Raw genomic sequence first — 14,085 nt, 5'->3', positions numbered from 1 at the left:
AACTTATCATGAACACATTTCCATCTCAAACCTTAGCATATATAGAATGCTAAGTCAAAGGCTTTGTAAATTTTTATAAGCTTTGATATGTATTTCAAAATTTCTCTAGAAAATCTGTATCAGGGGTTGGGATTTAGCTCAGTGGTGCTGCAATCTGCCTCACAAGTGCAAGGTCCCAAGTTAATCCCAGGTACAAAAAAAAAAAAAAAAAAAAAAAAAAAAGAGCTGTAATAGATTTTATTTTCATATCATGTATGTTTTCAGAGTACAGAAGTCATAAACTGGACCCAGCCAACATTTGAACATTTGTGGATTTCCCTTACAAATTCTTGTTTCTTACATCTTTTGAAAAATTAGAAAATCTTGCATCATGAGGCTGAATTTCTCTATAAAAAGACTGGCCTGGAGTTGATTAGCAGTAGCCATAATAAACTTGTTATTCCTTAACAAAAAGATTCAGTGTTGACAGGTGATATTGCTTATAGTTAAGGAATACATATGGGTAAATTATGAAATAATACATCTCTAGCCAAAAAAGGTAATAAAAATTAAAAAGTTAAGAGGAAGTGAAAACTTTATTTAAAGAAAATCAAAACATTTTGTTTTTTTTTTGCAGAAATGGAAATTATGTTTAAATATGTACCAATGCCCCTATTAAATTAATTTAAAAGCTATTCTTTTAAAACAAACTAAATGCAACTTATATTTATTTACTTTGTCTTCTTGATTCCTATGTGAATTTGAGTCATCACTGTTTTCATTGTACTTTAATCTTAATGTTAGTGTTTATTGAGGAATTCTGAAAGAATGCTGCATAGATACCTTTTATTGTTAGAAATAATAATATAAACAAGTAGCATTTGAATTTCAGTGATAATATCTGTTGTTAGAAGATTTTTAATTTCATCGTGAATTTTGAATTATTACAATAGATTTTTGGCTGAATATTTTTATATGCCTAACTATAGTATTATAGCCCATTGATGACTTAGCAAATTCATTTTTTACAGAATACTAGATTGCATAGCAGATATCCTAGTAAACTAAAATTGTTTCATATTTTTTATCCTATATTTTTGTTTGATCTTGAATAAATTATTCAAATTTTTATATTAAATGATAGGTTGTTGATATATATATTTTATAATTTTATTAATGGAAGTCTGGACAAGAGTAGGATTAACTTAACAGCTGAGCAAAGGAAATGTTTGTGAACATAAATTTGATTATAAAATAGGAAAAATAATAGAGTAAAAAGTAGTGGTCAGAGAGGAAAAGAAAGAATAGGACAAAATCATTTAGATTTATGGGAAGTAAAATGCTTACAGTACTGTAATGTTCAAAATAAAGTAGAGGATTAAGCAGCATAAACTGATAATACAATAAAACAGTACTTTGAAGAAAATGCTTAGTTGTATGATAGAATAATGACTGGGAAATAAATCGGATGATTTATATATGAGGAAAGTGTAATAGTACAAATCGAAGCATACACAAAAATTATAGACAAGAAATAGAAAAAAATCTGCTGTCTTACCAAAAAGCAAAGAGTATGGATACAGGTGGTATTTGCCCTTGTTGGTGTGTAACCGTCATATAAACAAACATATGTAGTCCTTGGAATTTGAACCCAGGGCCTTGTTATGCCGTGCATGTGCCCTACCACCGAGCCATGCTCCCAGCCCCTGTAATTTGTAGCTTATTGCTAAAATGAAAGTTTTCCCCTGATATACAGTCTATATAAAGATTTGCATAGATAAATACAGATATTTGCTGAGAGATATGCTCTTAGCCTCTGTAATTTATAGTTTATTGTTAAAATAAATTTTCCCTGATTACTGATGATTTATATAATCTATATAAATATTTGCATATATTTTAAACTAGTATGACATACAAACATATACAGTTATACTTTTAAAAACAGGTATCTCAACACCCATCATTATCAAGCTTGGAAACATTAATGGTCTCACAGAAGTCTGAAATTGAGTATTTACAGGAGAAACTGAAAAAAGCAAATGAAAAGCTGTCTGAGAACAGATCTGCCAACAAGAGCTCCTCAGAGAAGAGCATCATGACAAGTGCTGAAGGGAAATATAAGGTAGGGACATTTTATCATGTTTTAAATTTGTCAGGATAAGGCTGGCAAAGCAAGAGATGAAGTTGAAAAAAAAAACAGTGACATTTACTCTGCTTACATTTCTGGGAATTAAAAAATCTGTTCCAAATTTTTGGTAAAATAACTCCTAAGAGTGGAAATTTTCCCCTTTTTAAAGACCAAATAATGTTTTCTGAAATTAATTAATTGAGTGTATTTGTTACTAGTATACCTGTTTTGCCAGTAAACTAATTTTTTATAAAATATTTTAATGAGTAACTCATCTATTTGATATAGTTATTGCTCTTAAACATTCACTTAAAAATGTTATTGGTCATTTACTTAATTTTCTAATAAAAATAGTGTTCTAGTTCATTCCAATATAAAATTTAAATTGTCCTATGGAATATAAAATATTAAATGGATTTCAATATTAATTCATACACATATTGTACAGATTAAAAGGGGTATGATAGCAAAGAATCATCTGTGGTATGCTGCAGAAGATTCTGAAGAATATTATGTAAAAATTCCGTGGTATCATTTTAAATATAATATTGTTATGTAAGTTCAAATAACATTTCTGTAATGATTTGTAGATGTATTTTTCTTACACTGTTTATATCAGAAATAGAGAATGTATTTTATATGTGAAAAACTGTTTTCAAGATAATTGTTTTTCATTTTTTCCATTTTTTCCTTTGAGCAAACTGAAATATCAATAAAGGAACAATTGAAAATTAGATTCATGTTTCCTTGGTACTTTTATACCCTAATGTTATTATTTCCTATACTATTATTAGTAATTTTCAGAGGATTGTGTTTTTTTATTAAAACATATTAACTATTTCTTGCCACTTTGTAGTTTCACAAGCTTTATTTAAATAAAAGAAAACATTTCAAAATTGAAATATAACATTACAGGATATAATTTGGTTGCTGAAGGAAATATAAGGTTGCTGTGTTCAGAATTTTAAAAATGTACTACTTTGATGTTTTACTGCTTTTAATAAAAGTCAAGAAAAAGGGAGGCATATTTTGAACAAATACTTCTTTTCTGTAAGGACATGCAGTAAGGATGTACATTGTGTTGCCCAGCTTAATAGTTGCTTTCACATTTTCCTTCTCCAGATTGGTGTATGAAGCTGTACATAATATAAACACACATTCTGGTCTCTAGTTAACCACATTATAGTTAATGACCATATGGTCATTATGGTATAAGATCTACTGTCTGTTGTATTTATATTCCTCAAGCATATTGTTCCTTCAACTTCACAGTGTGTTAAACTATTTCAAAGGGGAAAAAATCCTTTCCCTCTTGTTTCTGGTTGTCCTATCAAGTGTAACCTTGGACCCTCATAGAGCAATTAGACCAGCCTCTATCCCCTCCTTTGTAATGAGGTTTCTTGCATTTTTGAGTCTATAACCCTTTAGTCTTCCCTAATGGGACATCATTATTCTGAAAGAAACAATGTAAATGTAAATGAATATTCTCATTAAGGAGTCACAGAGAAACCTTTAGTGGTAGAGCTGTGGTAATTCTGCTTGTTATTTCTCTGGTATTCCATGCAGGATTTTTTTTATAATTCATTATTAGTATTCAAAATTACTTATTCTTTAATTTTGCATGTCTTTCATAATCTAGTGTTTCAGCTAGTTCAACTGTGTCCTTGTTTTATTCTCAAGGAACCACCTGTGAAACGTTCAAGGTCTTTGTCCCCAAAGAGCTCTTTCAGAGACTCGGAGGAGCTAAGGAAGCTGAGGAAAGCTGAGAGGAAGATTGAAAGCTTAGAGAAGGTGCTACAGATAAAGGTGACTGTCAGAGCATTCCTGCAGCAGTAAGCACACAAAGATAACACATTTGTCATTTTTCTTTCCTGACTTTAATTACCTAGATGGAAACATAATCAATTGATCTTGTTTTTAAGATTACATGGGATTGTAATAGAGTAAAACATATCTACTACCTGAAAACTAAATATTCATTACTTTAAGAGTATTTGGGAATACTTTGGTTTAAGATTGGGAATAAATTTTTTTATACATTCTCAGAAACAAAATAAGAACTACAGCAAATAAAGTATTTTTTGTTCTTTATACTGTATATGATAAATAGGTGAAAATAAAAGTGAGTTAAAACCCCTAATAGCTTAGGTCACCTATATATAAAAGGATAAAATTATCCTTTATATAAAAATTACATAAAGCAAATAAATATATCTAATTTTTAACATATCTGAATTTGTATCAGAACATTTGAAATTTGGGTGACATTCTACCCTGATTTTAGAAGTATATATCTTAGCTGCTTGAATTTGAGAGAATTTAGGCTAATTTTTACTTTGAATTCTCCTTATCAGGGAAAGGTGTTCTTGCATATTGAGCCAACTTTATGTGGCTATATTGATTTTCTTTTTAACCTAATTTTTTGTTTGTGGTGCAGGGTATGGAACCCAGGGCCTTGTACTTGCTAGGCAAGTGCGCTGCCTCTGAGCTATGTTCTGAACTTCTTATGGCCTCTTTCACCTCTGACTGTAAAATGGAAATTTTTTCATTCTTCATTCACAGTTACCCAAAGTCCTGCTTTATTTGAGTTTCAGTCATACAATTGATTGACAATGGTTTGGCAATGCTTTATATAGTACTAGAGTATAAAGGGCTAAGAGTTGAATCCAGGACTTTGCACATGCTGAGCAAGGCCTCAACCACTGAGCCATATTCCTAGCCCTAAGACTTAGATTCTTTGTCATGTAGTATAGGTAATTCTTAGAGAGACAAAATATTGACTTACATATTAGAACAAGATATGGTTTCGTGATACAGTTAGCCATATGTGTTTCTTTAAATCCAGTATCTCTTCTATCTCTGTATATTAAGGTGAGATTTAGTGTAGGGAATTCACTCACAAAATTATTCAGACAGAGTCAAAGGTCTAGAACTAGGAAGCTAGATACCCAGAAGAGCTGATGTTACAGTTCCAGCCTGAGTGCAAAGGCTGCAGAACCATGAGAGCTGATGTTGTTATATCCAAATCCAAGTTCAAGCTTGAGTTTCAGTTCAAAGGCAAGAGAAGACCTATATCCCAGCTTGAAGGCAGAGAGAAAGAAATCTCGTTTGACTCAGCTTTTATTCTATACCGGCTTTCAGTAGACTGGTTGAAGTTCATCTGCATTGGGGAGGGCAGTCTGCTTTAGTCTGTTTTTTTTGTAATAACACAGTCCCAGTGAATGGGTAAGTTATAAAGAAAAGATTTTTACTTTTGGTCATGGTTCTGAAAGTACAGGATGGAGACGGGGCTGCCACATCGGGTAACAGCCTTCTTTCTGACAGAGCCCTGAAGCAGTGCAAGACAAAAGACAGAGTGAACGTACATCAACTCCTCTGTCTGTGTCTCTCGTTTTATAAAGCCACCAGGATTTAATCATGAAACTCTGCCCTTAATAATCTTGTCTGATTTTAATCTTCTCAAAGGCCCCAGTCTCTAAACACCTTAGTCAGATCAAATTTCCACCCTCTCAGTACTTCACAAGGGGGATTAAATTTCTGTGCACGAACCTTGCCCCCAACCTTGCCCATAGTGAACCCATATCCAAACCATAGCCCTCTGTCCACTGATTAAAATAGTCATTTCATCCATAAAAACACATGATGTTTAAGCAAATCTGGGCAGTCAAATTGACACATAAGACTATCACATATACAACTTAATAATAGAAGCTTTTTACCATTTCACTTCCAGAGATCTGCAAATCCTTAGCAGTACATTACTTTTGTCAGGAAAGAGAAGAACAGTTCAAAGACATTTTAGATCTAATTTCTTAAATTTCTTTTTGAAAATAGGCTCAAGCCGGGTGTGGTGGTGCACACCTGTAATCCCAGCACTCTGGAGGCTGAGTCAGGAGGATTGCTGTGAGTTCGAGACCAGCCTGGGCTACATAGTGAGTTCCAGGTCAGTCTCAACTACGTAGTGAGACCCTGTCTCAAAACACAAACAAAAAAAAGAGTCAAAAAAGTCAAAAGGATTATACCAATTTATTTGCTGATTCATTTTTTCCTGGCAACAGCTTTCTGAGTGAATCTCCAATTTTACTTTCAGAATAAAATTATTTTTCACTAATTAAAATTATTTTCTATCTTCAAGTTTTAAGTCAATTGGTGATCATGATAAATTTCAAATTTATGTTAACTTCTCTAGATGTACAAGATGAAAATGGGAGCAGAATTTGTCTTTGTATTTCATCATTTAGTACATTCCTTATTTTAAGGAAGAAACATGCACTACAGTCAAGGACATTTAGGAAAAGAAGTAGGAAGACAAAATCTGTATATTAAAGCAATTCCAAGGAGAGTGATTGAGCCCGTAGTACTTTAAAATTTGCAGTTTTTAATTTTAGTAAGGATAACATATTTAGTGGTGGTAGAAGACCTTGTTCTACAATCCCCTTTATTTTGCTATAATATTAATATAGTACTATATTAATATAATACTAATTACTAATAATTATGAAGTACGATATCAATTCATTAGTATAGTACTATATTAATATTGTTGGTATTCCTCAAGTGCATGTAAGTATAAAGTAGATAATAGTATTCTGAAACTGAGGCTGTGGCCCAGGGGTAGAACCCACGTTTAGCATCGCGAAGCCCTGGATTTGATCTCCAGCATGACAGGCAGTGGAGATGATGACGATGGCAGTGATGACAATGACATGTCTGTGTGAGTTTCTAGGGCTGTTGCAAAGGAGAACCACATGCTGGATGCTGAGTACAGAAATTCATTGTCTCAAATTATGAGGCCCGAGGAGTTTAAAATGAAAGCGCAGGGCTGGTTTCTTCTGAGCCATGAGGGAGGATCAGTTCCATTCCTCTCTTAGCTTCTTGTAGCCTCAGATATTTCCTTATAGATGGCATTGTCCACATTGTCTTCCTCTATGCATGTCTCTCTCCCATGTCTGAATTTCTACTTCTTATGAGGACATTAGTCATACGTGATTAGGGCCCACCTAATACCCCAGCTTAACTTGATTACCTTTGTAAGAACCTATTTGAATGGGATCACATTCTGAGTTAGCAAGGGTTAGGACTCTACATTTTTTCTGGGAAGAAGGGATGCACAGTTAATCCCATAAGTTCTTTGAATTTGAAAATGTATTTCTTAACTTTGGTGCTTTTTTTGTAGACTATTCACCACTAATTCATGTTGAAGTTTTGTCATGATCTTTGCTTTCTGTAGAACACTGCTGTACCTGAAACTAGTAATAGCATGGTGCACAAAAGACCTTCCCCGGTGAAATGATTATTATAAACAATGGATTAAAAATATTCCTTTTTGTGAGCCATTAACATTTGCCTGTGCATTTGTGAATCTATGAAAAAGCAGAGACATCTCTTCCCAGATTTATTTGGTAATATTATACCTATTAGTATTTCACGAGAGGTTGTTGTTCCATGGAAGATACCATAGGGAACACTAAAGAGAAAACACATGTTCTGTGGCACCATAGGTATCTTTAGGGTCAAAAGTTGATCATTTAGGTGAATTAAAGTTGGAGGGACTAATGCATTTCAGCAGTGTCCAGTTGGGACATATGTATCCACACTTTGATACGTTGGTGTCAGTGATGGCAAGCCTTTCTGAGCTTTCGACGATACAAATAGCCCGCAGCAGCACAGGTTCACCACCACTGTTCAGTGTCAGAGCAGCAGTAAGTTATATGTATGAAATTATTTGAATGTTAGTCGTGAATTTTGTGTGGATATTAACACATTATCTTGCTCTGCTTTTGTGGGTAGCTGTATGTATTTTATTTTATTTATTTATTTATTTTATTTATTTATTTTTGGTACTGGAGATCGAACTCGGGTCCTTGTGCTTGCAAGGCAGGCAAAATCCCCAGCTAAATCCCCAGCCCAGCTGTATGTATTTTAAAATGGGTGATCAATAACATAATAAACTAGTATGGAAAAAATGGAATCTGTTGTAAGAGAAATAATTTGTAAAATAAAATAGGGAAACCTGTGCATCAGAGAACCCAATGATATTCTTCCAATTTTTGAAGTCAGTGCCATGCATCTCTTCAACTTGATTCCATTGACACTTTTTAGTGCCATTTAATGACATTAATCTGCCTGTTGAGTACAATTAATGTCTCTTTTTTTCAGTGCTCTAAGATTATATATAAACTTTATATATTCCATAGTAGAATCCTTGGCATTAATCTGCCTGTTGAGTACAATTAATGTCTCTTTTTTTCAGTGCTCTAAGATTATATATAAACTTTATATATTCCATAGTAGAATCCTTGGCATTTTACTGAATTTTACTTTTGCCCACTTTTCTTAAACCTTAATATTGTTCCCAAGAGAGGGAGTTTCTGCTTTATACACAGAACTTATTCTCCTAATTCCCCTTCCTCTCATCAAAGTGCTGTTGACCAAACCAGAAGTTTAGATCAAGAATCATTTCTGTTCTTATGGATTCAGAAATATAATGTGCAGATATCTTTGAGGAAAGAAGTGGATATAATTTTTTACTTTTAATGTTTTAAACATTCAGACTTGTTAGAAGTTAGAGCCTCTAGTTGAGCTCTTTTAATTAAAAATCCATAAAAGATAATCAGTGAAGATTTTATTGAATAAAGATGCCATTCAGTGGCTTCTCATGGAATATTTTTGTATGTATTCTTTTAGAAAATACCATAGTAGTGATATAAAACACATATTTACCTGTCCTTATATTGATTTTATTAAAAGGTTTTTTATTATAATATTTCTCAAATAAAGCACTATTTTGTATTGGCTGCTGTATAGCAGTTGAGACTTATAGAATCATAATTCAAACCACAGTTAGCCTGTATGTGTGAGAAGGTTATAAAAAAACATACTTTGCTTATTCTTTAAAAGTATTTCTTTTGAGTTGACCAACTTTTGAAAGATGACTTCAGCAGATATCTGTTCTTACATTATTAAAATATGGTTTTGTGAAGTCTGTCATATTTACATTTTGCTTATTTTACTGTCTATTTCTGAAGTAGAACAAAGGAACAATAGTATCTAGGGCTAATTTCCTACATTAATTATACTTTGATACCAGCATTCTCAAAGCATATATATAGATAGATAGATGAAACTGCAATTAAAAAGACTTATTATTATACATTATATCTATCAAGTTTATTTGTAAGTAATCTCTAGTTCCAGATTTTAATATTTATATAAGAATTACATAAATACTCTAGGGTTAGATATAAGAGGTAAGTAAAATTCAAGCAGAAAGCTCATCTATAAAAGTGTTTTAGTATAATCATTACTTAATAGAGCTACTTACTTGAATGACTGTATGAAAACCATAACCATTTGCTAATATTGAACATTCTACACTGAAGAGTTAGGAATCAGAAGGGGCAACATTTCGTGCTTTGATTATTTATTATTCCTAGTACAGGATATAGTGTATCATAAGTGATTAATGGGATTCAGGATTTTTATTAAGTCTTAGTTTTGGGCTTACTGGCATAATAAAATTTCTTTGTATTTGAGAATTAGACAAAATAGTTGGTATAAAAATCAATGATTGATGTAGCCAAAGTAATACTAAAAATATTAAAATTATGTCAATATTAAAAAGTAACTCAGTTTGTCCTATGATTGTAATGTAGAATCTGGGTTTGGAAGTAATAGTTTTCTAGAAATCCATTGTAAAACAAATTTATGGAGAAGAGCTTTGATTCCTTGGAAATAATCACAGCAAGCTATTGTAGAAGTCTTTAACATAATCATTTTAGTTTATGTGTTTAAAATTGTGTTTCTTCATGACTCTCCTAATATGATCTGCAAATTTCGTCTTTTAAGAAGGCATTAGTACATGTTTATGCTACATATTGACAACTTTATTGTGGCATTTGGTATATGTATACATGACACATTTTCATTCTTTCTGCGTCCCCTTTCCCCTCTCCCTCCAGTTCCCGGTTCCCTTCCCATTTGTAGTAATTCTGTTTCTTAGTTTCCTTTTATATGTCTTTCATTTTGCTCTTTATTTGAGCTTTGGGTTTCTCATAGAGGAGAAACCATACAGTATATAATTTTGTGTTTCTAATTTGTTTCACTTACGTTGTCAAGGTACATCCATTTTCCTACATATGACTCAAATTTAGTAAATTTCTAATTCATCCTTTAAAAATCCTGGTGAATCTTTTAATTCTTAAGGAATCCCATAAAATAATTACAGTACCTTTGACATCTAAAACAAGATATAAACATTGTTGTTGGGCTTCTAGTCATCTAAATTATTCATTTATTTCACAAATATAAAATTAGAGCCTTTATAGTTCAAAGGAGTGAAGTGATATTTAGATTGTTTATCACACTTAATATGAAAAAGTCTAGTTTAAATTAAAATCATTCTTTATACCTTAAATGGAGAGATATAAATACATTATATTTTGAAGCTGGAAAAACTGAAACACACAATTTAAATGCTTTCTCAAAATAACTTTTAACCTGGGGCACCAAGGTTTAGACTTTTTTGGAACACTTCATATTTCTTCTTACAGTGTTTTTTAGTCCAGAAGAACAAAACAGAACCTGGATTTTTCTGATTTTTACTTCTACTTCATATATTTAACCATAATACTTTTTAGCAACTTTGCTGCATCTGTGATTTTGCATATTTTCTAAGACTTTTTAGAGGAGACATTTATTCTGAATGCCTGTCTTCTGAATGCCTTTTTCACCAAGCACATTTTTAGCACATTTTCAAACTTTTTAATACACTAAGACTCAAGTACATCTTCATAACTACGAGAATTTTACTAGAAATATATGCACAGTAGAATGACAGAATACCCGTACTGCTGAAACAGACAGAAATGTGGTGGAATACATACTCTATATAGAGTATTATTTTACTATTCAGATTACAGGTAAATAGTCAAGAAAACAGTGATTTCTAGAAGTTAGTGTTAGGGAGGCAGATAATGAAGAAGCTAAATTTTGCTTTGTGCTTCTTTAGGACAGGCACAGTGCTAGGCCTTCTACATATTTTAGCTGTTGTTTTCTTTTCCATATTTTACAAGAGAATAAATTAAGTAATTTTAAAAGTGTCTTAAGATTATACCACTAACAAGACAAACCTTATATGTTTATAGACTTATGTTTCTTCCAGCAAAAAAACTTATAGGTACAGGACTGGGATTTTAGCTCAGTGATTCTGCCACCTGCCTTGCAAGTGCAAGGTCCTGAGTATGATCCCGGGTAACCAAAACAACAACAACAACAACAACAACAACAACACACACACACACACACAAAACAACAACAACAACAAAATAAGTACAGTCATAGAAGTATGAATAACAACAGTTTTTTAAAAATTGAAATTCTCATGATAGAAAAACTCAAGAAATTACAAGTTTTACTTAGAGAAACAGTTCATAATTAATATAAATAGATCTCTTGAGGGCTAAGAATTTGGCCTTTGTAAGTTTGTTTATGGTTACATCTAATGAAAATTTACCTTATGTGCTATATATTTAGAAGTAATTGAGTATAATTTTTCAAGCTAAGTGTTGGGACAACAAAGACATTTTCAGACATTCTATTATGATTTATTTAAGATTGTAATAGTAGTCCTATTTCTCCTCTGTCAGTTCTTCGTGTACAACTTCTCAAGATGAAATTTGGCTACTTTTCATATAGATCTAGGTTCACTTTCTTCCTTTTGTGTAATTGTTTTTGCTTTGTTGCGTATTTATCCTGAATACATGGCCTGGAGGATTGGTCTCACTCTGATTAATAGCCTTACATTTTTATGAAAGAGTCACCCTTTATGTATGGATATATCCTTGTGTTGGTGAAAAGAGATAAATTAGATATCATAAAATAGGCTTATCAATATTTGTATGCATAGAAATTAACAAAAGAGAAAGGAATGAAACAGATAGCAAAATTTTGAAATTGTATAAGCAGGTTTTTAAAAAATACAGTGAGTAGGTTGAATTTATCAAGCATACCTGTTCTGTGACTTGAGGAATTCTTTCCTTTCTGTTGACTGCATAAATGTTACAGGTGCATTCATGTTTACATACTATTTTTTTTCAAATTTCTCATTTAGATGAGTAACTTTTTATTTGAAATGTTATACCAATACTATGCTTTCTTCAAAGTTGTATACTTGCTTTTTTTGTGTTCTATAGAGCCAAGAAAATGATGAGCTAAGAGAAGCCCATGAAAAACGCAAAGAAAGACTACAGATGTTACAGACCAACTACAGAGCAGTAAAAGAGCAATTAAAACAGTGGGAAGAAGGCAGTGGCATGTGAGTTACAAAGCTCATAAAGACATTTCCCTAAATATTCAATGGAACGGAGTAACATTATATAGGTGTTTTAATGGCTTTTGTTTAGTTTTAAAGAAATTATTTGCTAGTCATATTTTTACTATGAATTTTAAAATGGTGAACATAACAAATGAAAACAGCAAAATATGCTAGCCATAACTATAGATTTTACTATGATTTGCAGATGTCATTAACAGTGAGTGTGAATTGTACACATTTTCATTCTCAATAGAATAGCTTAATAAAAGTATATTTTTTAAAGAAAAATTAGCTGATACACTCTGATTGAAAAGCTATTTTTAAATAAATAAAATACTGGTGTTTAAAATGTTTATGACTGAAAAAGTATGTATATTTTAACTGAAAAACAAGAGAAAAATAAAATTCACATATATAGTTAAAAGTCTTAAAACTATTTCAACCTAGCATGCGATTTGAAGGCCTTTACTATCCCATCAGTTTGTTCCCAGCTTCTCTGCATGAATTGCAGTCTCAGCTCAGTTGCTCTGAACAGGTGTTTAGATCTCCGTTAGTCGTAAGTGGCTCCCTTGTTAACAGTATCAACAAAGGGCAAAGGACTGGATGAGTACAGAAAACCTACTGCACTCTCATCTTTCAGGATGGATCCTTAGGGCAATATTGATTACACACATTGGTCTGTTCTGTAGAGAAATACTGTTTCAAGGTGGGCCAGTACAGCACTTTTAAAAAATAAAAATGAGGAGTTTGTTTTATGTACAGAAAAAAAGTGTAAGTGTGAAGGGCACTGGCATCACTTAGAGATACAGGTAATTGTCACATAATTTGTTTTCCTTTGATAAACAGGAAGTACTACATATTGTATGTCAGTAAAGCAGTGATAAAACAGCTTGTCTTAGCCATAGCTTCTGCTCTCTTAACTTTACAGTAATCATTGCAAAAGTGAAATGTACTTTCAGACGTCATTCACTAGTAATAGTGTGCTCTGAGGGTAGAGCCTCTGTACCACCTTCAGACTGGATGGCAGTTAGATAATTGCTTCTAGTCTTTTTTTGGAGAATGTTATAATTCTATAATCTGTGTTTTATTACTGCCGTTCTAGGTGGAATGAGAGAAACCTAACAATTTCATGTGTCTGCTTAAAAGTTTGTTTTCTGTGGTAACATTTTATCTTTAGAAATTATGGTATAGAATTTTAATTTTTGTATGCTTAGGTTTTGAGCAGTTCAGCTACTAATTAGTGAGCTTGAATTAAAAATGGGACAAAATTTGGTGCATAGATATTTTTGAATTTTAAGGAATGGACAAATCAGGAATAAAACAACTCCATTTTAAAAATAGGACTGATATCAGAAAAATACAGAGAGCAGATCCTCAACAACTTCAACAAGAAGACTCTGATGCTGTATGGAACGAACTGGCTTATTTCAAGAGGGAGAACCAGGAGCTAATGATTCAAAAGTGAGTTTAACAAGGGCTTAAATACGCATTTGGGATAAATTCTTGTGGCTTAAAGGCCATTAGAAAAATACCTTATGAAACTATAAAGATAAAATAATCTTTTTGGGGCGCAGTAAAAGTAATACCAATCAAAAAGACTAACACCCTTTCTCTCCCTCTCCTTTGCTCCTCTCTTCTCTCCTCTCTCTCTTCATATATA

The 14,085-nt window shown here is 32.2% G+C and overlaps 1 protein-coding gene across 1 annotated transcript in view; it reads left to right on the top strand.

The window, feature by feature from the left end:
* The window catches only part of Cntln (centlein), a 285,607-nt gene that overhangs the window by 125,403 nt on the left and 146,119 nt on the right, over nt 1-14,085 (top strand). The window contains exons 9-12 of the mRNA XM_033757653.1: nt 1,928-2,104; nt 3,791-3,916; nt 12,304-12,425; nt 13,767-13,886. Of these exons, the coding sequence (XP_033613544.1) occupies nt 1,928-2,104; nt 3,791-3,916; nt 12,304-12,425; nt 13,767-13,886 (545 nt within the window). The remainder of the gene's footprint in view (nt 1-1,927; nt 2,105-3,790; nt 3,917-12,303; nt 12,426-13,766; nt 13,887-14,085) is intronic.

Source organism: Fukomys damarensis, unplaced genomic scaffold (genome assembly GCF_012274545.1).
Source record: "Fukomys damarensis isolate Sample0158 unplaced genomic scaffold, DMR_v1.0_HiC HiC_scaffold_31, whole genome shotgun sequence".
Classification (NCBI taxonomy): Eukaryota; Metazoa; Chordata; class Mammalia; order Rodentia; family Bathyergidae; genus Fukomys; species Fukomys damarensis.
The sequence above is the reverse complement of the archived record's forward strand: the minus strand, read 5'-3'. Positions and strand labels throughout refer to the sequence as shown.